Below are 24,362 nucleotides of genomic sequence, written 5' to 3'. Positions count from 1 at the left end.
AAACAATGATTTATGTCATGCAATGTATAGGCCAAGCAACCAAAGATTTACTTTCCACCACTCAACCTTCCAAAGAGATTGCCAACAACTCCACTTCCTCCTCCTTGCGACCTATAACTTTCCAAGAAGTCCCGCATCATCTCATATTCCTTTTTGTCATCGCCTTCAAGTTCCCTTGCTTCTTCAATATCAAGCTCATCATCGTCATCAGGATCAACACCCGCGCCTTTTAAGACAGAGCGCAATTCCCTATCCATAGCAGCCAAATCATCTTCGTTGAAATCTTCCAGCTGTTCGTTAAGATTGTTGAGATTTTGAGGTTTGGGGGGCAAAGGGTTTCCGGAGGATGCTGCCTTTTTGATGACAGGCAATTTGGACGCCTTTTGACCCGCTGGCGGGGGTAAGGTTGAGGATTGGTTTGTACGAGAACGAGAGAGTGCTTCGTCCATTGCCTTCATAACCGCGTCGAATGAATTCAAAGAGCTATTCGATTGCTCAAATGACGGTTCCTCGACGTTGGCCAAAGACCGACCTTCATTGGCAAATTGCACCTTACTCTCAGCACTTGACTGATATTTGGCTGGAGGATAATCCGCCTTGGTTTTTGGTTTATTTGATGCTTCGGGAGGTACATATGCTGAAGAAAAGTTAACAAATTCAGAAGGCAATGATAAGACTGACCTCCTTTAGCACGCCGCTCGCTAAGGATACCTTCCCACATCTCATTGCTGATACCCAATGCTTTCCGACTAAATTGAAGGAATTCTTCCGTTTCATCCTCTATATCAACATCTCTAGCATCCATCTTATCCGTGTCCTCGCCCTCGTTTTCATCATCGTAACCCCAAACCCGATGGCGCATCTCCTCCTCCAACTCTTTATCACTTCCTAGCCCCAGATTTTTTTCTCTCTTGCTCTCTTGTTTTCCTTCATCATCACTATATATCTCCTCGATTTTGGCTTCTTCTTCAACGTCAGGAAACTCGCTCCATTTCATCTGACCAATCTTTCGGCCCCATGTGCCAGCAGGAGGTAAGTTCTCCTCATCCTCATCAGAAGAGTCAGACTCAACGCCATCAAATTCCTGTTTGGCAAATATCGGCGGACGCATCGTAGATGGTATTGAATCCAACGGATTTGTGGTATGTGGTGTCTTATTGTCAAGTGAAGTAGACATAGATGATTGTGCCTTTATTTGATCTTGGGAAAACTGTATTGGTTGAGTTTTTCGACCCCAATCCTCTGCAGAGATTCCAGGAATGAGATTATCTATTCTTTCTTGTTTTGTTTGCTCAAGCTCTTGTCTGTATTGTTCCTCTTCAGAATCGCCTTGCGAATCAGTATCCATTTCTTCATCAGATAACTCGCTATGAAGCTCATCAGTTCAGGAGTACTCTTAGCACATTATGATTAATAATAGTTACTCAAGAAAACGAGCGCCCTCAATGTCACCTTGTCCACCTACAAATTCCTGCACCTTCTTGGCCAAATCGCCGAGTGCTTTTCCATGCTCCTCGCCAGTTTCTGTTTTCCGATTATTATACTTTGCCTCCTCCTGCACACTTTGACCGGAAGCGGACATCATCATCCCATCGAGCTCATGTGAATCCACTTCTAGCCAAGAATCATCGTCTTCGGGTGTATCAGGCAACACCGAAAGTTCATGTTCCGAAAGTGAGCAATCAGATATGGCAGTGTCTACCAGATATGCGAATGATGGTGTCGAAGAGACCACGCTGCTTATCTAATTAGAGCGATCGATCGTTACAGAAGTCGAAAAATATTTACTTTGCAGGCTTCACAGCCATATACCCTGTCAAGGCTTGCTCTTCTCTTTCTTTCCATTTTTGACTTCCTTGCACTTCGTTGCCAAACCATCCAGCTTGCTTCAGTTTCTCTAAAAAACCCTGATATTCTGCATCCTTTTTACTGTCCATTGGTTGTGTTGCTCCTGTGCGGTTCTTTTTTCCTCCTTCACGGTACATGATTTCAAAACCAATGGTTACTTTGACACCCAAGTCTCTCCACCGTCTCTCATTTTCCAGCTTTTTGGCTGTCGCTTCCACTCCATCAGATGGCTCGCGGGTGTTCCATTCTGGACCAAAAATTCGAGGAGGATGAAATACCTGTCCTTGAAGTTGGGCGTACGCTGCTCGAGTGAGTGTGGTGAGGGTGAGAACTGCCGTTGAGGGGGGGAAATTAGTCATTCTTGAGGCAGCCTGAAATTGTTAGGAAAACGAAGCAAGTTCATTGAACCAACATACTCGTAATTGAGATGGATCTCGTACATAGAATGCCTCAACAGCTCTTTGAATCAACTCTGGCCTTTTGTGTAGAGCCTTTACCACTACAATAGGCAAATACATCTTTGCGTGATGCAAATGTGTACTCAAAGCTTGTGGGTAACCTTTTATTCTATTCCAAACCGCTCCTTCAACCTTTTCAGGAGCAAAGTAATTCCCTTCGCGTACAGCTTCAAGAGCATCTGAAACTGTGAGAGTGATGAAAGAGTCAACATCCATTGAGTCTGGCAGTTGATGAGGAGGGGCTGGAGAATGTACCGTCAATGGCAAAAGATGAAGCCGGCCATTCGAAAGCCAAAGCTGTAAGATTATAAGAACAAGCCGCATAAGATTAATAAAACCATCTCACTCTATTTTCAGCATTGTCCGGAGATATCCATGATGGCAACTCATTTGCTGCTTCAATAAGCAGAAATTCGCCATCTGTATCCCGTATACTAGAGATAGTCAGCATTCCGCGCTTGCATTCACTCGACATACCTTATAATGAACTCTGGCCATTTCTCGCTGACTTGTTTCAGTAACCAAACCACCAGCCATTCATCATCGACTGCATCTCCAACTCTCATGTGCCCCTCAAGCATTGGAATTCCTTGATCTTCACCTCCAATAGGTTCTAATCCTGGCCCATGTTGATATAATTTCAACTCCCATGAGTCCTTGTTCCATATCCAAGGTTGAGGAAGCAGCGAATTGATATAGTCTGTAATGAGAAGAGCAGTGGCGGATGGGTCAGCATCTGAAGACGACGGAAGGTGGACGATATAGTGTAAAGCGTCCTCGGATAGCTGGGGAAGTGGAAAAGGAGAGCGAGCCTGTGTTGGCGAGTGCTTTTGGTTTCTCATTGTTATAATAAAGATTTTGATTGTTGATTTTCTAATTCAATTCGAAAAGTAAAATATTAAAAGTACAAATGATCAAATTCAAGAAAATAAAAAGTGGAGGCCGTCGGTTATTTTCTTGCCGCAGGATGAAGTTGCAACTATGATTCCATGGCATATTCAAGATGACTATATGATATAATGTACATGCATGAGAGAAAAATGGAATCCATAAGGAGATGCGGTTACTCCTCAGTGCTAATAGCGCCTTCTTCGAGGATTTGAGTCATTCAGCTTCAGGCGAAAAGTGCTATTGAAAATGATTTTCTGAATACTGAACTTGATTCGCGTCTAACCTGTCATATCTCTTTTTCTGCCTCTTCTTCGCACTATGATGCAAATAAGCACTGTTTCCGCTGGCAGGTTGTATTACCTACCATCCTTTAGCCTGGTCTCTATTGGTTTCCATCTTTTCTCCCCCAATTCCATAGCATAGGCTTCTAATACCTATTGTGCTATCAGCAATCATCTAACCTAGAAAAAGGGAACTTACACCGGCGTAAAGCAGCTCTGACTTGGGGTGTGTTGACGCAAAAGCTCTTTCTAAGACATAGAGGTCGACAGCATAATTCTCTGCAAATTGGGCCTGAGATGACAGGCCAAAGTCGATTAAGACCTTGGAAGCGGACTTTTCAGTTTGACAGAATGTAGAGTATCAATTTTGTCCTCACAATTTCGTATGGCTCGAGAGCATCAGGCGTCAGACGGATCATCATATTGGAGGTTGTCAAATCTCCATGGAGAAGCATTGTCTTATGAAGACGGGCCAAAGCAACGCCTATTGAGGCCATAAGCCGCTCTTTTGACCATCAATTCAGCAAGTCCACTTAAATGTGAGAAGAAAAAACTAAGACCAACCTGGAGTCACGCCTAGAGAACGTAATTTTTTCATCCCTTCACTGTCACCTTCCTGCATTTCTTTGTCTTGTCTTTGTTTGTCCTTGAGTTTCGCCATGCCCTCAATCTCTTCCGAGTTTTCATAGTCCTCCTCTATTTCTCCTTCGGCTCCACCACCGAGTACTTCTCGAACACTCCAGCCTTCGATTTTTTCGAGTCCAATGACACCTCCCTTTTCGTCTACCCAGACTACTTTTGGAACGGTCACACCCACTTTGGCTACACGAGCCAGTGCGCGTGCTTCAAATGTCAAGCGAGTTGCAGTCAGAGAACAGTCGAGAGCTGGATGACGGTATGTTTTTGGAAAACGATGTTTCAAAATAACGCCTGGAGACGATGTTGGTCTAGGGAAATTTCTAGAGGCATTGGGCCAATAGATTGAAGGCTGAGGTAGTAGAGAATCTAAAGTGTAGACTTTCTGCCATCATTATAGTAAGCAATGAACCGAACAAGAAGAGTATAATCGTACAGCTTCTGCACCTTGTTGAATCAGAGTTGCTTGACTAAGGATTTTTGTGCTTGCTGACATATCTTGCTACTACGATAGGAAATCACTCAATATTTAAGAAAGTGGATGGTTTTGGTTCAAGATTGATGTAATTGATACAAGATGATTTTTCGATAAATGCAGGTGTAAGCGCTTTTGTGTTTTGAAATGGTTGATTCAAAGATGTGTTATCAAGGAGAATAAAGTCAAATAATGTTGGGAAATCAAAGAGAGCAAAGCAAGTAATACATTTGAAATGGCAATACGACAAAAGTAAATCATTCTTGTTTTTATTGACATGTTAATTTTTTTCGATGGGGGAACCTCTCCCCATCATTTCTGTTTATTTATGTTTGACTTTGTATTTTTCCATTTCTCAAGCACACTCTCCAGGCAATCAAATCAATATTTAGATTCTATGTCTTCAAATCGCAACTCTACAGCTCAAGTTACTGCATGATTTAACTACTCCAAATGACAACTCTTCAACGCTCTCATACAACCACTCTCAACAGAAACTTTTCAAGTTCAAGTGTTTCAAGTGACACATTTTCCGTCCAGAAGAAAAAGTCAGGTTCCCTCAAATATGCAAAGTCTCTTAGAAATTTGTTCCAAAAAGCTTCTCCGCCACCTCCTCTGCCACAGGTCTCATTGGTCACATCGCATGCCCCTCAACTACCAAAGCTAACAATTACAAATCCTACACCAACAACGCCGACTTTTCCTTCATTTGACGATGTGTTTGATTCGCCTCTCTTTTCGGAAGATGCAAACACCATGAACGCATCAATCGGTTCAATGTCACCACTCTCACACAAGTCTGTCGGTCAGCAACCGTTGCCGCTCCAAGAATCGATGCTGCAACCAGTAATCCATAAGCCTAGCTCTGATGGGACTCAACAAGATGATAAACAGAACATCTGCAAGCATGCCTCAAGCCCTTCGAGAACTCTTTCACAAGCAAACACTGAAGCTGCTGATGGTGGTTGTCCAATCTTCGAAGAAATCCTCAATCTTCATCAGTTACAAGAGATGAATGACCACACTAGTCTCGCTGTCCCATTTTTAGACTTTGTTCAGGATGAAATGAAGAAATTGGATGAGGTGAGTTCAAAAGACATCATCAAAGATCCGTCAGAAGATCTCAACACGTTCATCAGCAAACACTTTTATGTTTCTTGGAACGCGAAGACGAAATTGACGAGCTACTCCATCATATCGACAAAACCTGTTCGACACTGGATATAATGGAGTCTGAGATTCGCAGGTATCGACTAATGCTATTGGTATGATTATTTCACTTGCTATTGGGACCACTTAATGACTGTTTATGTCAAGGCTGTTTCTGAAGAAACAGACATGCTTAACACTCAATCAAAAAATCTTGCAAGACTAAGGAAAGAAACTAGATCTTCGAGAAAGACAAAGAGTGGAGACCGCAAAAGTGAAAAAGTATGTCATGACAGATACTCATAGGAACATTGAATTTACAGAATACCTCTATTGCTCTTTAATTTATAATGATATACCTGAGCTGGAGCTAGTTGTGTTTTTTGCAGACACCCCATGCATCTCAATCCTCTGTTGGAGAGATTTTGATATAGTATGCGCATTATGCTAGCGAGGGATTTATTGCGGCGATCTCCGCCGATATCATCTCCGTCATCCTCATCTTCTCATTATTCCGCCATTTGTTATTTCTCTTTCAACATCTTGACTGCCAATAGATACTACATTTATTCACATCTCATTGTAAAGTGTTGTTTCTTGAATGAGTGCTTTCTCTCCATACTCGATATGTCCTCACATGCTCGCTCTTCATCTGTAGACGACACTCGATCCCATATCAATGCCTCCCTCTTTGCCAAACGTACAGCCGATGGGACGCTAGAAGAGACTCTCATCTCATTCCTCAAAGTATTTGAGGACGATCCCGATGGAGAATCAAAGACAAGATATCTCATACTCGCTGGTAAGTCGACGAGAATCTTGAACAAAGACGGGCGTAATGTTGCCAGAAATTGCTAAATTATGCTTCATAGTGAGCCGTATGGGAAAGGTCGCTATCCACAAGGCTAAGAGGAATAGCAATATGTCATTTTCTAAAGGAAAAACTTGGAATCTTGAAGATGTACGGGTACTCGAGGTTATTGGGGTGAGCAAGCATTATATTCAATTTCACCGCGCTCTAATACGAAGCTGATTATGTATCGTTCTAGTCCGGCAATTTTGCATTAACGATGACTACAAGAAGATATATCTGGGCAACTGAAAGACCCAAGGATCAAAATGCCTTCCTCACTACGCTGACCAAGGTTTACAAATCATACACAAATGGTCATCTTCCGGAATTGATCAATTTCAATCCTTCGTCTAATACACCTTCAGCACAAGTTTATATATCGCAAAATCAACCTCATTTACCTTTTGGTGTTGGGAGCGAAAGTAAGCGCTTGGGTACTCTGCTGCATTCACGACTGACTCTTTAATGAAAGCTCCTTCTGCCTTCCCTACTTCCCGAGCATATAACGCTCTTGTCCCACCTCAGCAACTAGGTCATTCGCACAGAGCGGGATCCGTCTCTTCGATCAACTCATCTCAAACTCAGAGCTCCAACTATCCGTCTACTGCAATAGCATACTCTGAATCATCGCGTAACCGAATTTCTTTAGAGGATGATCGCTCACCACCCAGTTCATATGGAAACAGCGCATTTGGCCGTTCACCATTCTCTGATCGAGCTCGCCGGCCTTCAACTGATGATAATAGAGCACCATCGCCTAGAGTTGGGCATGGCCAAGGAGTCGGTCTTGGTCAATCACCGGTCCAGAGAAAAATATCGGATGATAGAATCGACAGATTAACCCCGAGCAACCTGAAGATCGTTTCTGCCACCTCGGATGATGGCCCAATTGGAGCAGAATCGATGAGAACAAGAAGGAATGAAAGTGACATGGGCTTAATAGCCGAACCCGAGGAAAGGTTTTCTTCAAAATTGGGTAGAGTGGAAAAGAACAGAGGTGATCGTCAGCTTGACCGGCCATTACTTGCCAATGAAACCAGGACACAGACAGGAGCGCAAACACCCATCATAACAACAACGGATCTCTCTTCATCTCCTGGCCCATCAACTACGCCAACGTCAAGGTCGTCTCGCTTAAATCGCCGGGCATCTTTTCATCCTCCACCGCTTGATACGACCATCTCCCGCGATGTTCTCCTCCAAACCAGGACCGGCCTTTTGCCAGGTGCCGCCGGTATGACCATTGACGTGGCTGAAGACGGAGACGCAATACTGAAGAATGTAGAAGATATCTTGGAAGACTTTGATTGGGGGATAGGTGCAGGTCATCTAGGACCAGGGTTGGAGAAAAGAAAGAAGGGTTCCGATGCCATTGAGAGTAGATTATTGGATGAGCTTGCAGCTCTCGACTCGGTAAGCAAATTGACATCCACCATGCCACCCATTAACCACTCTATAGGCAAACATCCATGCCTTTTTGGAATCAGACGATCGTACAGTCCAGGTCCTAGGTAATATAGACGAAGCTTTAATGGACCTCGAAGATATGGACCTCCAAATTACAGGCTATCGGATGCAGCTCAACGTGAGTTGAGCTCAGTCAAGATACCATGAACTGACCCTTTTCCAGGCGGTATCAGACGACGTGGCCTTCATAATCAAGAGTGGAGCGTTGGGTGGATAAGTACACACCAAGGAAATGATTGGTGAGTTGACAAACCCCGACGCCATGCGGAGTTAGTGGTGTGGGTGGGCTTGGTGTGATGGGTCCTGTCTGTCGTACCAGCCGATGCCCCTAAAATCGCAGCAAACGATTAGGACAGAAGAGGTAACATGCACTGGCGGTATGCAACAAGATGCTATCTACAAATCCTCTATCATCTAAGAGCAAAAGTCACCAAGATAAAAAAAAAAGCGGGCTGGGTCGTAAAAAGATGTTTAAATGGCTGTTATCAATAACTAACTTAGTCGTGACGTAATTATTCGTCATCATAAACCTTGATAGGCCACTGATTAGTCACATTTGCTTCCGTTCAAAGTTTATTGCATTAAGATGACGTGCCTTTTTTATCTCGGAAAAATCGATTTGAATCCAACAACAAATATTTTTGAATGATAATTTCTTAATTGTTATTTCTTTTTTTCTTTAATTAAAAAAAAAATTACTTGTAAAGACTTTTCCAGTTCGTGAATAGCTTCATCTTTCCTGCATCTACAGCAAAAAGAAAAATACATCTGTCAGTTGATTCGTCTCTCCTAGACAGATACAGCAACGCATGGCCTTGTTCAACCCATGGACGCAAGGCGGCCCGTCAATTTCAAAGATACCTAGTCGACATAAGCCAGCAAAAAATATTCAAAACCTTGCTAAATACCGAGACGAACCAACAATACCTTGAGAGTGTTGATAATGCATCCGTCACCTGGGATGAAAGGGTCTGATTCAGAAATGCGTTCGTCATTGAACCCTGCAACCTCAAAAGCATCTAGTGTAGATGCCAACGATAAAGGCAATCAAGCTTTGACGAGCTCCGCAAACGATTCCTGCCATGATGAGACAACTGGACAACTGTCGGACAGGCCGGTCATCTTTTTTACGCCAAGTGTCCTCATCCACAAAGGCATGTTTAGTGGCAAACATATGAGGTCAGCTATCTTTGAGCCGTCTGCTGATTCGATAGACTGATCCGTCTGACATAGATTCTCCCTTACAGTTGAACAAGAGCCAATTTCCGGAAGGAGAAAGACGGAGAAGAACAGAAGGCCTCTGGGTCCAGCTCCTATCATACGGCTGAGAATGGTGGAGTGTAAAGAGTCAGAAGAGACGGGATGTGTTGAAGAAGAGATTGATCCTGGGTGGGTTCTTTTGATTTTATCTAAACAGATGGATTCATTCACGAATCTTGACGTGCCGCCCTTGCTATGGCTATCATAGTACACTAGAAGGCCTCAATTTTGTTTGTGTTGCCGACATTTGTCAAACTGATGCGGAAAATGCTATCTTGTCTGCATCGCATGCACCGTTCTCCTCGACAGTTGCCGAAAACTTGCAGTCGATTGTCCAAACACCAGGCATTCAATCACCATCATCGAAAGAGACAGTAGCGGCTTCTGCAGGTCCTGGTCCCTCAACATTGACTTACCGGGCTGGCGTAGCCGCTGGCGACAGCCAAGATGATGAAAAACATGAGGGGGCGGACGATTCAGATCGAACTGTGTCTGAAAATCACCTTATGAAACCCACATCAGGCGCATCATCAAACGCAAAACCTAATGCGGTTGCGGCGAAGATGAGGAATTTATTCGGTAATTTACATGTGAGTGGCGTCAGAGTGACAGATCTTCAAGGGCAAATGGGCATGTGGTTCATATTTACAGTGAGTATCATGGCTAGACAGTGTTGAGTGTTTGGCATTGAACCGTCATAGGATTTGTGTATAAGGCAAGAGGGACGATACAGCCTTCGATTTCGCTGTTTCGATATAACATCCGTTGATCCTGATGGCCAACCGTCACCTCAGCTGGCCGAGTGCATATCTCGACCTTTTCAAATATACTCACCACGATCGTATGTAGAAATCTCAATTCCGCGCGAACCGAAAGACTAATTGGAATGCAGTGTGCCACCATTGCCAAAACCTACATTATTGGCAGAGCATTTCGCCCAACAGGGATTTAAATTAAGCAGCCGTAATGTCAGGATCATCTCTCATATACAAAATCCTCCGGCTCATGACAGTCACTTAGAGCGAGCGAGCATTAACCTTCCCTGTTCCACCAGGACCCAACGACAAACCTGTCAGGCCAATTCTGTCTTCATTGCAGCCCGTTACTGGTGGTGAAGCTCCTCGGGAAGGATCGGGCAGCAAGAGTACAATCTCTAGTTCGTTCTCTAGTAGTGAAAGTAGATTTGGGATCTCTGCAAGTGATCAAAGTCCTCAAGAGGTTACAGGACATTTGGCGGAGTCAAATAATTTCAAAGAGAGGCCAAAACATTGACCATTGGCTTACAGTATAGCGGCATCGATTTGTCTTCATTTCGGTTATATGGCGTGTTGTCACATTAGTATTAGCATTATATACAACCGTATTGGGTCTCGGATGGGTTGCATTTAACATCAATCCAGAGTCATCATTTGGAACGATATAGCGCAAACATCCCAAATGATAACCTGTAGGAAGGAGGCTGAAGGATGAACACTAGTAAATCACCGTCGTCTCCCGTAGTCTCAACTGTGAGGCTGCCGACGAGTTATTGGTGGCTGCACAACTTCACTGTGGTTTCAAGAAGTGACTTGGAAACTAGAGATAACTGACAACTAATGCTGAATGATTCATACTGACAATCAGTCTCGATCCCGGCAGTCTCTTCGCAAAGAAACATCAAAAGAATTACAGTGGGTTGTACAAGAACCAGACTCCGCCTTGGTTGTCAGAGCAGATGAGATGAGACAGAAATACATCCGACTCCCCGCTTTTGTAATTCCTATGGCGCTCCTCTGTCAAGTCATCCTTTCAACATCTCAACATCTTCAACTCCGCCAATGTCATCTCGTACGCCAATACTCGAATCTTGAGGTATTCCGCGTTTGCTTTCCCTTGTTCTAGTCCAGCCGAAAGACTTTTGTTGGCTGTTATATTTCAAGATGCGATGGAGAACCAGTGTTGACGAAGCTAGCGTAAAAGGAGACAAGTCTTTCCTAACCGCGAAGGGAGAGAAAGATCAAAGGGCCATCACAACACTATTTAGCATATATCTGTTGAAAGCCCGCTGGAGACCGATATCAAGGACTGCATGTTCGGCACTTGTTTGAAAACTTACCTGCATTATGATTTCTCAAAAGCAAGATATCAAACCAGATATCAATAGTCGTCCAATTCTCAAGATCAAAACCACAAGCATCAAACGCCCGTTGACTAATGTAGCCCTCTCCAATTCAGAACCCAAAGTCGCAAAGAAAAGGAGAACTCTTCGGCCGGGCAGGTGTGCTAACTGTGGATGTTCCGAGGTTGGTCGCTAGATTCACAAATGGATAAGAATGTCTTCTCCTAACAAACAACAAAGGAAGAAACCAGTTTGTGGAGGACTAACGTTGATGCTGGAAACGAAAAAGATAAGATAGTCTGTAATGCATGTGGCTTGTGGGTGGGTTGTTTTGATTCTTTCTGGCAAGGAACACCATGCCTAAATTGACTCTAGCGAGCCGAGCATGGCTTCCCAAGACCCAGGAGATGCTTTAATCGATCTCCAACAACTTTGAACACAAAAACCTCAGCACAATCTCCAACCAGAGCTTCTCCGCAATTATCTCCAAGATCTCCAATGCAATCAACGGACAGTCTATCCGCTGACGAGACGGATGTGGATGATGTTTTGAATGCTGCAGCAATATTGATGGGTATCGTTCACCAGGTAGGTTTCCAAGTCATTGGCAGTAATTTGAGGGTGTTGATAAGAGATTCCAAGTGGAGAACCTTGGAAAAACAATAGATGTTGGGTTTTATCGTATCATAAAAGTATATTATGAAGAATACAAAGGCGGACGGGATGCTCTTGACTTTTTTTCTTGGTACATCTTTCCTGCATGCAGCAATGAAACAACTTACACCTTTTGTCTTTGTCTGAGCTACCTGCAAGACTTTGTTCAGTCGCATCCTTGGTAAAGAGTCGCAAACGGACAAGAGTAATGAGTTAAGCTGGGTAGTGCTTGGCCCTTTTCAATACTTTCTTTTGTGTGTTGGCGACCACCTAAATTCTCAAAAGACCAATATACACCCTCCAAGCTCGTGAATGCCGTATCGTTGTTGGCAGTGTCAAGCTCTCAGCGATTCTAGAGGAAGCCTTTGATCCATCTCATGCACATTCGAATAGAAACTAAATCCAAGAGACGCCTAATATGATTTTGTAAAGTTATATAATCATGAATGTTGATAATTGAAATTATAATTTTAACAATTATATCATTATTAAACGGCGGCATCCTCCGCTTTTCTCTTGGACAGATATTTGCGTATTCGACATTCATCAAATGTTGACAAGTAAAATACACAAAGAAAAGACATTGAGCTATACAATAGCCATGAGCTCCTCATCCTCAAGGCTTCGTTCACCGGCTTTATCCTCGCCGCTTCCTCCCAATGTCATCAACATTCCAGAGACACGGTTTGAAACTCAACCACAAGCTGTATACGATTACCATTCACTTGATGGCCAGGAGCCCACTATCTGCATAGATAACGGTACGAGCCGAATTGAAGGTATATGGAAGAGGTTTCAATGACTCTGAACTACTAGGATCTTCTTCATGGAGAGCTGGATTCAACACAAACTCACTTCCACATATCGACCGGCTTAACGTTGTCTCCAGATACAAAGAGCGCAAGTTTGGGAAGGGCGTGTTGCTATTTGGCTCGGATGTAGAGGCCGATGCAAACTCGAGAGCTAATGCGAGGTCCATGTATGATGGCGATTTGCTGATACAGGGTGACTTGCTGGTAAATACAAGCAGTGTTGCGACAGACTATTCCACTGATCTGATTTCGACAGGAATGTGCCCTAGATTTCACCTTTTGCAAACTGGGTATTGATACTGTGCGTGTGGAGCATCCAATAATCATGACAGAGAGGCTGGCGAATCCCCTCTTCAGTCGAGCCAGTAATAGCAAATTTTGGATGGATAATTTAGGACATGCTAAAGCTCGCGATAGTGACCTCGGAGCTTCTTTTTGAATTGTATAATACCCCAGCAGTGACATTCGGTATTGACTCTCTGTTTGCGTTCTCGAGACTAGGCAAGAGAGACGGGCTTGCCATCAATATGGGACATCAAGCCACTACAGTTATTCCAATCTACGATGGTAAGGCGTCAATAGGTCGCTCCAAGAGGTATGTCTTGTGTACCTGTCTGGATAGCGAGTGCATAGACTAACTGGACTTTGAGAATATCGTGGGGAGGTGCTCAGGCGTCGGATTTTCTACTGAAATTGATCCAGCTCAAGTATCCAACATTTCCTACCAGAGTCACATCAGCCCAAGCAACCGTGGGTTTTGTTCTCCATGTCTCACACAAACATTGCTTATCGATTGTTGGTTTGCTCAGTTCATGTACCGCGAAACCTGTTACTTTTCGACAGATTACGATGAAGAATTGAGAGCATTAGCAGATCCTGCAAGACTGGTGGCCATGACTAAAGTAGTACAATTTCCTTACAACAAAACTGTAAGTTTTTCTAAATTGTACTTGATTCCTTGACGTTTGTTAATCAGTACGCTTGTACAGGAGGTATCGGAGAAAACAGAAGAGGAGCTTGCAGTGGCTGCGGAACGAAGGAAGGAATCGGGTAAAAGACTGCAAGAAATGCAGGCTAAAAAGCGAGCTGAGAAAGTCAGTAGCTCTTTTGTTGTCTCAGAAGTGGTACATAGTTAACTATTTACCTCAGCTTGCTGCCGCAGTAGTCGAGATAGAAGAGTACAATGCTTTATTATCGGAACGTTCCAAGATGAAAAAGAACGAGTTCCTCTCCCGATTATCACAAGAAACCCCTTTTGATACGGAATTTCAGTTAGAATCCTGGATCAAGCGCACCGAAGCAGACATACGAAAAAAGCAGAGAAAAGTGATGGGACTAGAAGAAGAACCAGAAGAAGAGCCTTCGTTCCCTTTATTGGAAAGACTAGATGAGGAACTGAATGAGGAGGAAATTAAAGAGAAACGAAGGCAAAGGCTATTGAAGGGTTCTTGGGATGCGAGGGTCAAAATCAAAGAGGAAAAAAGAAAAGAAAAAGAGCGTCAGGTGATCTTCATTATTTAGTTTTGCTCAGAAATATAGCTGATTAGTTAATTCAGGACGAACTTCAAAAAAGAGAAGAAGAAGAAAGAGGAGCAAATCTTACAGGATGGTCGACAAAACTTAAACAAAAGCAAGCGGTTAGTAAACATTTTGCGACTTCCTTTATTTTCATTGATATTTCTTGCGTGTAGGTTGTCATTGCAAGAATAGAGGAACGGACAAAGAGGAAAGCTCAGCTTGGTGACCGGAAATCAATAGCCTCTCAAAGCCGAATGAAGTCAATTGCAAATCTTGCAACTGAAGAAAAGACTAGTAAGAAGCGCAAAAAAGACTCAGGTGGTAAGTCATAAGCAAACTATTCTCATGGCTCGTAATCAACACATACAGCAGAAGACGACGGATTTGGCATGGACGATGAGGACTGGGCGGTTTACCGAGAAATTGTATGTTTTATTATACTTTTTTTCTTTCCAACTCAACTTATATCATCATTGTAGGGCGGAGATGAAGACTCTGATGCCGAAGAGGAAGATGAAACCCTTTTACAATCTATTGAATCGCGTTTGCTCCAATACGATCCAACATTTACTGAAGAACAAACTATGCAAGGTCAATTAGAGGCGAAGAACTGTCTCCTCAATGCCTTCATTCGCGGCGGGTCCACTGAGAAATTCGACCCTGATGATGTTAGACAAATTCATCAGTTACACCTAAATGTGGAGAGGATAAGAGTTCCCGAAGTATGGTTTCAACCAAGTATTTCAGGGCTTGACAGTGCGGGGCTTAGTGAGGTAACGGGGTGGATATTGAATGGGTTTGGAGAAGAAGAGAGAAGGCGACTAATGCAGGTGAGGCGCCTCTGTTGAGCTTGGGCTGTCAAAGCTTTTGCTCATTTTTTATTTGCGAAAGTGTATATTTTTTACCGGCGGAGCTGCCAATACTTCCAATCTCCTCGACAGAATGCGCAATTCTCTAATTCCTATTCTTCCTTTTCAAACTCCATTAAAGATTGTTTCATCACTAGATGATGGTGATCCAAGATTTGAGGCTTGGAAGGGGATGGTCGACTGGAGTAGAACAGAAGAAGCTAAGAGCGCTAGAGTAAGTAGACAGGAATATGAGGAATATGGGGGAGAGTGGTTGAAAGACCATCGCTGGAGCAATGTTGCACCATGAGCGTTGATTTGAATTCAACGAGAATTAGCATGCCAATTGCCACTATATCTGAATGCGTCACCGTATTTTGATCAACTTTTGTATTAATGGCGAGAGTCATGAGCTGAATATTGATAATTGCCAAGGATTTTCAAGAATATTCATACAAATAGTAACGGCAATTTGACAAATTACTTGGTGAAAACACGAAATACGTGAAATGCAAACTCTAATCATACAACTTGGTTCTCAGTATCGTCTACCCAGACCGTCTTGAATAAAAATGATCTTTCCCTTTGCACCCATATGTCAAAATCCATCCCACAAGTAAAGGCGAGCCCTGTGATATTTGATTCGGTGGATATGATTTCATCTTCATTTTCATCCTGATGGCAACCTCTAAGCACCCGGCTTCCCACCGGACAATTGAGGACATCATGAAAGCCTTGAAGAATTCTTGCCCATGTCACCTCGGTGTCGATAAGTATCTGAAAGCTTTTCCACGTCTTACGTTCAACTAAAAGAATGTGCACCATCCCTTGATCACCCAGACGATCCTCACCTGTTTGATCAAATGGTTTTATGTCTTGCCAAAATTCGTTCGTTTGAAGTACAATATCTTGCAAGATGTCATTTTCTGTCTCTTTGGGACGATTTTTCACTTGAGTGTCTTGAACCGATTCCTCCATTGGAGAGGATATTTCTAGCGAATGAGTATTGAGAGCTTGATTTGTCTCTACATGATCTAATTTATGCTCTAGTGTGATAGAAAGAGGACTGAGGCTGCGAAGAGTTCTGTCGATTGAAAAACTGCTTGAAGGGCTTTTAGGTGGCGCAATGGCTCGCCATTTATTGTCTTCATCGTCTGTATCGGAAGTGCATGCTGTTAAGATTGATGGAGTTGTTTCAAGAGCTGAGGGTATTAAGGAGGCGAAAGGAGGAACTGGTGTAGGAAAAGCGATTGCTACAGCGTCGTCTTTTTCGTTTTGTACACAATTCAGATAATCTGTTGACATTTGAACAGTAATTGTCTTGCTTTTTATTTGTCCCTCCGACTCCTTTTTCGGATATTGCTGTATTTCTGTCCCAGTGATTACCTTGATAGCGTCACCATGGCGAAAGGCGAAGAAATTTCGCGTTATTGTATGATTTGAAACGTACTTTGTATCAGAGTGGCTAGAACAACCAAGAAGGTTTGCAAAGTAGCGGCTGATGCGTTTTTGACGATAATAATATTGCGTTGGGCCTGGCGGTGGTCCGTCAAAAGGGCCAGGAAAATCAGCTAGCAATGTCGGTATACAATGCACGTTATCATAGGCGTATGCTCGAAAAAGTCGAAAGTGATAATCGTAAAGTTCGTAGTAAGTACGCCGGGTTGATATGCAAATAGGCGGCATGGCCATATTGGCCGGCTCAAATGTGAGTTGTAAATGATACAAGGCGCCGCCTTCATCCACAGTGGATTGATTCACCGTTAATGACACTATGAGTCCTTCGGGAAGGGATTTGTTGGCACCGAAAAAGGGTAAGATCGAACTTGAACGAGGAGGCGGTATAATAGGCATGTGAGGCCTGATTCACGAGTGTGAGATAAATACCATCCCTATGATACGAAGATTTGACATACTCATGCTTATTCAGATACCCTTTACTACCGCCAATGCGAGCATCCGTTGGATTCTTTCTCCTCCTATTAAACCGTCTCATAGGCCCTAGTGGAATCGAACTCGGTCTACACATGTAAGCTGTTGGATTTCTTTAGGGAGAATGATGACACTTGCGATTCTGGATCTGCAATTGATGGGGTTTGCAATGTATAAGACTTTACAGACCTGAGAACGCTATAGTCCTAATTGCTTAACCAAAATTTTGCAAAGAACTAGTGATATTTAGCGAGTCAACTTACTCTGACAAGCTGGGTCTGTGACTCTGCGTAGCATTGGGTGTCATATTGAGAGACTGCTTTTTCGCCACCACTGAGGCCTTGAGAGGAGAAGATTTGTTTACTTTTGGAAGAGATTCACCTAATTTTGAGCATTTGGTAATCATAGACGAACCATCGTAGTCACTACCTATAAGCAGACTGTTCAAACTCCCAAAACCAGACCTACCTGTGAAGCTCTGTTTTACTACATCTGCAAAACATGGCACTTTGTTTAGAAGCCATGTAGTGCGCAGAATATAACTAAGCTGTAAAAGACATTCAAGTAAAAAAAAAAATGTAACAGTAGAACAAAAACAATTTATCAAGAAATGCTGATTTTTAGGTAAAGTATGGATTAAAAAATAAAAATAATACTAATAATAATAAAACACCACACGTTGAAAAAAGTGTTCGTAATTTTTCTAAACTTCTTATTATTATTTGAATCCTTATTAAAGCTATCTTAATTACTAAGCCACAAGTTACGTTTTTATTTCTTGATATTCTATCTGATCTTGGAAGTCTCTCTTTATACATGGCAGCAATGCTTAAGCATATCAAGACTCGCTTCTTCTTACTACCACTGCTATCTAGACATATCTAGTTACGTCACAAGTATCGGTTCAAAAACGATTTGAACATCGAAATAGAAAATCACAAAATTCACGTCTCTACTTTTACTGGCTCCATCAAAAGGCAGCAAGGATGAAAGCTGAAGAGGAAACATCTGAGCCAGATATTTACTTTGACATGGCGCAAGAAAAACCTGCATCCACAGACAAGCAACATTCCCCATTTATAGGCTTTGCCGCAGGAATCTGCTCTGGGTGAGTCTGCGTCAGATGAATTCTCTAACTAAAGCTAACGCTTTACCTTTGTAGCTGGACCAAGGTGAGGCTGGTGTTTATGTGTTGTAGTATTCTGAATGAACGGTCTTTTGATCATCATTCTAGCTTATAGTCGGACATCCTTTTGATACCTTAAAAGTCAGTCAGTATTACATACCACAAAGGATTGGTTATTTCAAGAGACTTGTTGACAGCATGATAGACAAGGCTACAGTGTGCGCCTCCAGGGACGTTTAACGGCGCTTGGGAGTGTTTTACGAAAACGGTCAGCAAAGAGGTATGTCCGGTCAATAAAGAAATCAAAAGTTGAGCTGAGTGTTGAACGCTCAAGGGTCCAAGAGCTTTATATAAGGGAGCAAGTATTCCTGCGGTATCATGGGGTATTACGGACTCTGTCTTAATGGGAAGGTTAGGCATTCCAATACGCTCATCTATACATTTACACTACATCTGACTATACGCAATAGTCTCCACAACTATCGAGTCTTCTTGATGAATCATGGTTTGGGAGAAAACATACCAAACGGCGACGGTCAGAGACTTTCTCTGGTAGGGCATAGTGTGGCTGGCTTGTTTGCTGGATGGACAAAGTGATTGTCTTGATGTTGCAGTATAATGATTAAAACTCAGAGACTTTTAGCGCTGCGCTTGCCCATCCTACAGAAATCATCAAGTGTAAACTTCAACTTCAACTTGTTCAACCTGCGCATATTCCTCGACAGTTCTCGGGTCCTATAGATGTAATACGCCAGACTGTAAGACAACAGGGAGTAACTGGCATGTGGCGAGGTCTGGAGGCCAGTTTCATATATAGAAGCTGTTTTGCTGCCATGTTTGGCAGTGAGTTACAAAACGAGAAAGACAAATAAGTGATGGACTGACAGACTTTGTGTCAAGGCTTTGAAGCACTTAAGAGAATGATCAAAAGCTGGGATGGTACAAGTTGGGAAATGTCGACTGGTCAGGCCAACTTTTTGGCTGGTGGAATGGCATCTAATGCTTACTGGCTTGCTGCTTTGCGTAAGTTTCAAAAACAGGAGCTTATGTGTTTGCGTGTAACTGATCATGACTTGCAGCGTTGGACAATGTAAAAAACAGAATCATGAGTGAGATTACTTCTACGACAAAGATTAGACTTTAGTAATCCTACTACTGTAGCCGACAACATCAAAACGGCGAGATATAATAATGTCCTTGATGCATACCGTCAGGTATGGCGAGAGTCTTACAATCCTTCCCTTGGCCTCTTTCAGAATGGGTTAGCTAGAGTCAAAAACTTTTACAGAGTATGTTGTCTCTTTCACTAACCGCTACAATACAACTATACTCACTCAAGACGTAGGGCTTTATTCCAGTCGTTCTCAGGGCGTTCCCTACCAACGCGGCAGCTATAGCAGTATGGGAGGGACTGATGAGATGGTCCACGACATAATATTTCATCATGCAGGTTGATAGATTGCTTGATAACTGTCCCCTAACCAACGCTCCATAAGTCCTTCTCGATCAATTCTTATCAAAGAAAAACTTCGTTCTCTTCTCAATAGGCTCAAAAGTCTTTTCAAAGGTGGCCGAACCAGGAGGACCAGCGGGGACACCAAAAGGAAGAAGAGCGGTGACACTCCAAGTTGGAGGAACATCCACGAGCTCGGTAATCTCAGCCTGGACACCTGGAGTGTACTGAGCATAGTGCTATACAACCAATCTCATCAATGCCTGTCACACATTTTTTTCAGCCTTTACTACTTGCCTGCAGACTGGCACCATGACCTTCAGCTTCCAAAGCAGTCCAAACAATGTACTGCAGCATCCCAGCAGAGTTATGCGACCATACAGACAATGATTGAGCTAACGCAGGCATCTTGGCAGCAGAGCCATTGACGATCTCTTGATCCTCGAAAAAGAGGACGGTACCATAGCCAGCCTTGAACTGTTTGTCAAATTTCTTACTCCAGAGTTCCTCCTGGTCCTCTTGAATCTGTTCAGCTAATTTCACTTCTACTTGCACAAGTCAAACTTACTATCACCTCCCAGAGTCTTTAGATGACTTTCCTTGACCTTATCCCAAAGCTCATCGTGCTTCTTTCCAGCGACAAGGACAGCACGGGATTGCTGTCCGTTGAACGACGTGGGAGTGTACTTGACGGCCTTCTGGATGAGCTCTTTGAGCTGCTCCTGGGATAGAGTACTTTCTTTGTGAAGACTGTAGTAGCTTCGCCGAGCCTTTACTGATAGTTAGGCCTTGGACTTACAGCGACACCAACTGAACTGCTTACGACGACAGCCTCAAAAAAGCTAGCTGACTTGGACATGTCTTTCTATATACCGTCAGGGTGCGGTTGAACCAGCAAAAGAATTGTGCAACTGAAATGTTTAAACTACAAGAGATATTTCTCTGCGATATTGAATCTATTTATGTTTTTTTTCTTTCCGTCGGAATTACGAGAAGACTTAACCGATGTCGTCTTGCTTTGTGAGATTGCTTACAGAGATTTGAGAAAGCTTACTAATTTCTCTCATTTACTTATACCATTGTTGGTCTTTCTAACCATTTGCTTACTAATTAGTTGTACACTCCTAAAGTATACGTAGCTCCGATGTTGAAACTGAAGTCCTATAGATAGAAGTAGGAATAGCTCAGTAGTTGGTAAGAAAAAAGGTAAGAGGTCTACTATATTGTCAAGTTTGAAGTGGTAATTAATTATCCATTTCCATAGAAAATCTATTTCAATACAGTATAAAATATTATTATAAAATGAATTACATTAAGCAACTGCCAACTCTTTTGGTTCAAGTTTCTCAAGTTCCTCAGCTACCGATGAAGCGTCACTCCAAGATCGTTCTTCGTCCTCATCAGGCTCACTTTCTTCTCCTCTCTCTCGCTTACCCTTGACTTCTTCCCAAAGTTCATCCCTGTGCTTCTCCAGTTTTTCAATCTCAGATTCGACATCCTTGACGAGTTGCTTTCTGCGTCTTCGCAAGTCCTTGTCACCTTTTGAATCAATTGAATCTGCCTGAAGTAGGAGCTGGAGGAGCGCATTGATTTGAGCATGGTATGGCGCATTGAGTCGGTTGAACAGGAGAGGAGGAGGATGCGAGCCGGGAGTGGTGTGTGCAAAAGCAAGACGGGTTTGAAGAGTGTACGACGTTATCAAAGCCGTAAGTTGGTCTTCCATGTTTTGCAAGGTAGCGAACGATGTGGCTAGCTCAGAGGGACCATCCTGTTGCGAATCATCCTGAGTTTGTTGTTGGGATGCTGTTTCTTGGCTCTGAGTAGCAGATTCGGGCTGTTTGCAATTTTGGTCATCGTTGACGCCTGCCTGGCATGTTGCCTCAGGTTTTTTCTCCTGCTTCGGCTCAGTTTGTTGTACGAGCGCCTCGTTAATGTTTTTCAACATATCAAAGAGGTCCAACTGGAACTTTTCCCCAGAGCTGGGAATATGTGGTTGCTCCTCTGGCAATGAAGATGACGATTGTTCTGCCTCCTTGGTATTGGGACTGGAAGCGTCTTTGGGTAAACCGAGGACAGAAGGTAGAGATTCGTGTTCCGGGTCATCATTGTCGGAGATCTTGGGCTCTTGAGGAGCAACATTGATCCCAAAGAATGCACCGAGAAGTTTGTTGATATCATCAAGGCTCTCGATCTTGGGTGCTTGTCTCTGTGTAAAAGGTTTTGAAACCCTGCAAAGAGTCAGAATGTTGCTATCATCAGGGGATTCTCCAACTAACCCTCTTTGAGATCCGGACCTCTCAGTCTCTCTTATGGCTCTCATCTCAGCCTTTTCCCTTGCAACAGCCTCTGCATAGGCTTTTCTTTTTCTTTCCTCCTCTTGCCTCTTCTCCTCTTCTTGCTTTCGTTTTGCTTCCTTGGCAATGGCCCTGGCCAGCTCGACCCTTATGGCCTCCTCTCGCTCAACTTGGGCTTTGGCGCGAGCAGCAGCCTCGCGAGCCTTGGCAGCCTGAAGTTCCTCACGTCGACGCTGAATGGCCTTGAGTTGTGCAACCGCCGCGCGCTCTTCTTGCTCTAGAGCAGCTATTTCATCAAAGTCATGCTCGGGTTTAGCATAGATATGGACGGGAGGACGGAAAGGTTCAACCGAGGTGTGGTAGTAGATTGGGGAAGAAACCCTGCGATGAGTAGGATAGTTGAAGTCACAGTATGGGTAGGTGGTGTAGTAGGACATTGTATATGAAAACTAACAAATTGTGCTTGGTAGGGATAAGGACCAGTAAATATCCATCCTTATATATCTTTATACATGCGTAAGCGCTGGCGAAGCTCGAGTTCTTTCCATGGAAATCCGCTCCATTATGGAAGAATGTAGAACAGTTCAAAGAAGTGTGGAACATTCCAACGGAACATTCTAGATCATTTCAGAATGGTGGAAGTTGCCGCCTAGCCGTGATATCAAGATTGCCGAAAAAGGAAGGTGTTTCCCATGACTTACTAATATTTCACTTTTGCTTATGTTGATTTCTCATATTACAATTCCATCTTCAATCACTATATGGTTTATTGCTGATAAACAAATGTGAATATTTAATAAGCAAGCAACTGGCGAGTCCTATAAAAGAAGAGCATCTCCTTGCCAGTCTCACATTCCATCGAATTTAGAAGGCTCTATTTTATGAGAAGCACCTTACTTCAACGTCTACCCAAGCTCAATATGCCGTCTTCAATGGCTACTTCAACATCCTCAGCTGGAGCTGAGGCTACGCGAAATGTATCCAAGTCTGTCTTTGCCCATGAAACATCGGAAGGCGCTGGAGCAAGAGTCAGAAGGTCTATTGGCATCAAGGAACTCCGGAACCTCACGCCTTTCTTAATGTAAGTCTTTATGTTTACCAACAAATTTAGACATGCCGACAATACCAGGCTCGATCACTTTACTGTCCAACCCGGCGCCGGTTTCCCGGACCACCCCCATCGTGGTCAACAGACGGTCACTTACCTCTTTGATGGTGTTTTCAAACACGAAGATTTCATGGGTTACTCTGGAACGTTGCACAAGGGCGATGTACAGTGGATGACTGCTGGCAAGGGGGTCATGCATTCCGAGATTCCTTGGTTTGACCCAGATCCTGCCAAGAGAGAAATTGTAACTGGTTTGCAACTCTGGATCGATTTGCCTGCTGGAGACAAGTACATGGAGCCCAACTACCAGGACCGAAAAGCTGAAGAGTGAGTCTAATATATCTTTGTATTTGTATATTGACAATGCATTCATAGTATCCCAGTCACTCATCCGGTGGATGGTGTCGAAATCAACGTCTTGGCTGGAGAATCGCATGGCACCAAGGGACCCATCACTCCTGTCAACGACGCTTGGTTTTTAAATTTCAGACTTCAAAAACCTGGGGTCTCATTCTATCAACATTTGCCTCAAGGGTACAATACATTCATTTACGGTAAGTTTGACTTGTTCTGGTACAAAAGGCTGATGGTATCATCAGTCGTTACTGGTAAGCTCCAAGTAGGAGATGACCCCAAGGTGCACGACAAATTCAATTTGCTTGTTCTTTCCAATGCCGAAAGCGAGAACGGCGTTAAGCTTTTGAGACCTGCCGATGCAGGCGACGAAGAGACTCGCTTTGTGATTGTTGCTGGTAAACCTTTAGACCAGTCTGTCGTCCAAGTAAGTACACCCATCTCAATGACAAACGGAACAATCCCTGACATGTATCAGTATGGACCGTTTGTTCTCAACAGTCAGAAACAGGTGATGGAAGCCATTATGGACTTTCAGTCGGGAAAGAATGGATTCGAGCGTGCCGTGGGTTGGGAAAGCAAAATCGGACAAGAATTTCACAAACAATACTAAGAATCAAGTAAGCGGATTAGGATAGTCTGGACTGGACGTATATATGTATACTAGTTATGGCTTGCATAATAGTTTATGAACCATTTGTAATTGACACTTGCACATTTTGCATTGTATAGTACAACGTGGTATTCCGCCGTCTTGTTTGAATGAGGCTTGTTTCCAGAGTCCTGAAATCCTATGAAATTTGAAGGCATGCTGAATGCTGATAAAGTATTGATAAACAATCTCGAC

The 24,362-nt window shown here is 43.3% G+C and overlaps 12 protein-coding genes across 12 annotated transcripts; 7 read left to right on the top strand and 5 right to left on the bottom strand.

Moving 5' to 3' along the window:
* Positions 1 to 47: 47 nt before the first annotated feature.
* Positions 48 to 3,148, bottom strand: L203_102481 (uncharacterized protein; the record flags this gene model as incomplete). The annotated part of the gene is made up of 7 exons (XM_066211906.1): positions 48 to 637; positions 682 to 1,367; positions 1,425 to 1,736; positions 1,789 to 2,219; positions 2,265 to 2,603; positions 2,653 to 2,740; positions 2,784 to 3,148. 7 exons carry the CDS (start codon positions 3,146 to 3,148, stop codon positions 48 to 50), a joined length of 2,811 nt encoding a protein of 936 aa, XP_066068003.1.
* Positions 3,149 to 3,475: 327 nt separating this feature from the next.
* L203_102480 (EKC/KEOPS complex subunit BUD32) lies at positions 3,476 to 4,610 on the bottom strand (the record flags this gene model as incomplete). The annotated part of the gene is made up of 6 exons (XM_066211905.1): positions 3,476 to 3,513; positions 3,562 to 3,631; positions 3,678 to 3,800; positions 3,856 to 3,983; positions 4,043 to 4,499; positions 4,551 to 4,610. The coding sequence occupies 6 exons, from the start codon at positions 4,608 to 4,610 to the stop codon at positions 3,476 to 3,478; spliced, it is 876 nt and encodes a 291-aa protein (XP_066068002.1).
* A 432-nt stretch (positions 4,611 to 5,042) lies between these two features.
* L203_102479 (uncharacterized protein) lies at positions 5,043 to 6,044 on the top strand (the record flags this gene model as incomplete). Its single annotated transcript, XM_066211904.1, has 3 exons — positions 5,043 to 5,672; positions 5,729 to 5,854; positions 5,907 to 6,044. 3 exons carry the CDS (start codon positions 5,043 to 5,045, stop codon positions 6,042 to 6,044), a joined length of 894 nt encoding a protein of 297 aa, XP_066068001.1.
* A 321-nt stretch (positions 6,045 to 6,365) lies between these two features.
* On the top strand, positions 6,366 to 8,275 carry L203_102478 (uncharacterized protein; the record flags this gene model as incomplete). The annotated part of the gene is made up of 6 exons (XM_066211903.1): positions 6,366 to 6,540; positions 6,611 to 6,723; positions 6,788 to 7,013; positions 7,064 to 8,004; positions 8,051 to 8,176; positions 8,222 to 8,275. The coding sequence occupies 6 exons, from the start codon at positions 6,366 to 6,368 to the stop codon at positions 8,273 to 8,275; spliced, it is 1,635 nt and encodes a 544-aa protein (XP_066068000.1).
* A 726-nt stretch (positions 8,276 to 9,001) lies between these two features.
* On the top strand, positions 9,002 to 10,590 carry L203_102477 (uncharacterized protein; the record flags this gene model as incomplete). Its single annotated transcript, XM_066211902.1, has 6 exons — positions 9,002 to 9,237; positions 9,292 to 9,447; positions 9,527 to 9,968; positions 10,020 to 10,159; positions 10,211 to 10,286; positions 10,339 to 10,590. The coding sequence occupies 6 exons, from the start codon at positions 9,002 to 9,004 to the stop codon at positions 10,588 to 10,590; spliced, it is 1,302 nt and encodes a 433-aa protein (XP_066067999.1).
* Positions 10,591 to 11,420: 830 nt separating this feature from the next.
* L203_102476 (uncharacterized protein) lies at positions 11,421 to 12,082 on the top strand (the record flags this gene model as incomplete). The annotated part of the gene is made up of 4 exons (XM_066211901.1): positions 11,421 to 11,600; positions 11,657 to 11,737; positions 11,792 to 12,004; positions 12,059 to 12,082. 4 exons carry the CDS (start codon positions 11,421 to 11,423, stop codon positions 12,080 to 12,082), a joined length of 498 nt encoding a protein of 165 aa, XP_066067998.1.
* A 589-nt stretch (positions 12,083 to 12,671) lies between these two features.
* Positions 12,672 to 15,558, top strand: L203_102475 (uncharacterized protein; the record flags this gene model as incomplete). The annotated part of the gene is made up of 13 exons (XM_066211900.1): positions 12,672 to 12,831; positions 12,887 to 13,086; positions 13,139 to 13,247; positions 13,300 to 13,477; positions 13,533 to 13,632; positions 13,692 to 13,811; positions 13,872 to 13,976; positions 14,032 to 14,385; positions 14,439 to 14,519; positions 14,574 to 14,721; positions 14,770 to 14,825; positions 14,880 to 15,230; positions 15,292 to 15,558. 13 exons carry the CDS (start codon positions 12,672 to 12,674, stop codon positions 15,556 to 15,558), a joined length of 2,229 nt encoding a protein of 742 aa, XP_066067997.1.
* Positions 15,559 to 15,770: 212 nt separating this feature from the next.
* On the bottom strand, positions 15,771 to 17,704 carry L203_102474 (uncharacterized protein; the record flags this gene model as incomplete). The annotated part of the gene is made up of 5 exons (XM_066211899.1): positions 15,771 to 17,109; positions 17,165 to 17,269; positions 17,319 to 17,378; positions 17,444 to 17,605; positions 17,649 to 17,704. The coding sequence occupies 5 exons, from the start codon at positions 17,702 to 17,704 to the stop codon at positions 15,771 to 15,773; spliced, it is 1,722 nt and encodes a 573-aa protein (XP_066067996.1).
* Positions 17,705 to 18,166: 462 nt separating this feature from the next.
* L203_102473 (uncharacterized protein) lies at positions 18,167 to 19,741 on the top strand (the record flags this gene model as incomplete). The annotated part of the gene is made up of 11 exons (XM_066211898.1): positions 18,167 to 18,288; positions 18,343 to 18,352; positions 18,415 to 18,447; positions 18,512 to 18,586; positions 18,641 to 18,717; positions 18,777 to 18,899; positions 18,950 to 19,149; positions 19,207 to 19,329; positions 19,386 to 19,415; positions 19,468 to 19,595; positions 19,652 to 19,741. The coding sequence occupies 11 exons, from the start codon at positions 18,167 to 18,169 to the stop codon at positions 19,739 to 19,741; spliced, it is 1,011 nt and encodes a 336-aa protein (XP_066067995.1).
* Positions 19,742 to 19,812: 71 nt separating this feature from the next.
* L203_102472 (uncharacterized protein) lies at positions 19,813 to 20,618 on the bottom strand (the record flags this gene model as incomplete). Its single annotated transcript, XM_066211897.1, has 4 exons — positions 19,813 to 19,998; positions 20,057 to 20,277; positions 20,328 to 20,529; positions 20,583 to 20,618. The coding sequence occupies 4 exons, from the start codon at positions 20,616 to 20,618 to the stop codon at positions 19,813 to 19,815; spliced, it is 645 nt and encodes a 214-aa protein (XP_066067994.1).
* A 453-nt stretch (positions 20,619 to 21,071) lies between these two features.
* On the bottom strand, positions 21,072 to 22,490 carry L203_102471 (uncharacterized protein; the record flags this gene model as incomplete). The annotated part of the gene is made up of 4 exons (XM_066211896.1): positions 21,072 to 21,148; positions 21,194 to 21,219; positions 21,451 to 21,987; positions 22,036 to 22,490. The coding sequence occupies 4 exons, from the start codon at positions 22,488 to 22,490 to the stop codon at positions 21,072 to 21,074; spliced, it is 1,095 nt and encodes a 364-aa protein (XP_066067993.1).
* A 483-nt stretch (positions 22,491 to 22,973) lies between these two features.
* On the top strand, positions 22,974 to 24,128 carry L203_102470 (uncharacterized protein; the record flags this gene model as incomplete). The annotated part of the gene is made up of 5 exons (XM_066211895.1): positions 22,974 to 23,134; positions 23,183 to 23,488; positions 23,537 to 23,715; positions 23,761 to 23,942; positions 23,994 to 24,128. 5 exons carry the CDS (start codon positions 22,974 to 22,976, stop codon positions 24,126 to 24,128), a joined length of 963 nt encoding a protein of 320 aa, XP_066067992.1.
* Between the last annotated feature and the right edge of the window lie 234 nt (positions 24,129 to 24,362).

Source organism: Cryptococcus depauperatus, chromosome 3 (assembly GCF_001720195.1).
Source record: "Cryptococcus depauperatus CBS 7841 chromosome 3, complete sequence".
In the NCBI taxonomy this organism is placed as follows: domain Eukaryota; kingdom Fungi; phylum Basidiomycota; class Tremellomycetes; order Tremellales; family Cryptococcaceae; genus Cryptococcus; species Cryptococcus depauperatus.
This window is presented reverse-complemented; position numbering and strand designations above follow the sequence as displayed.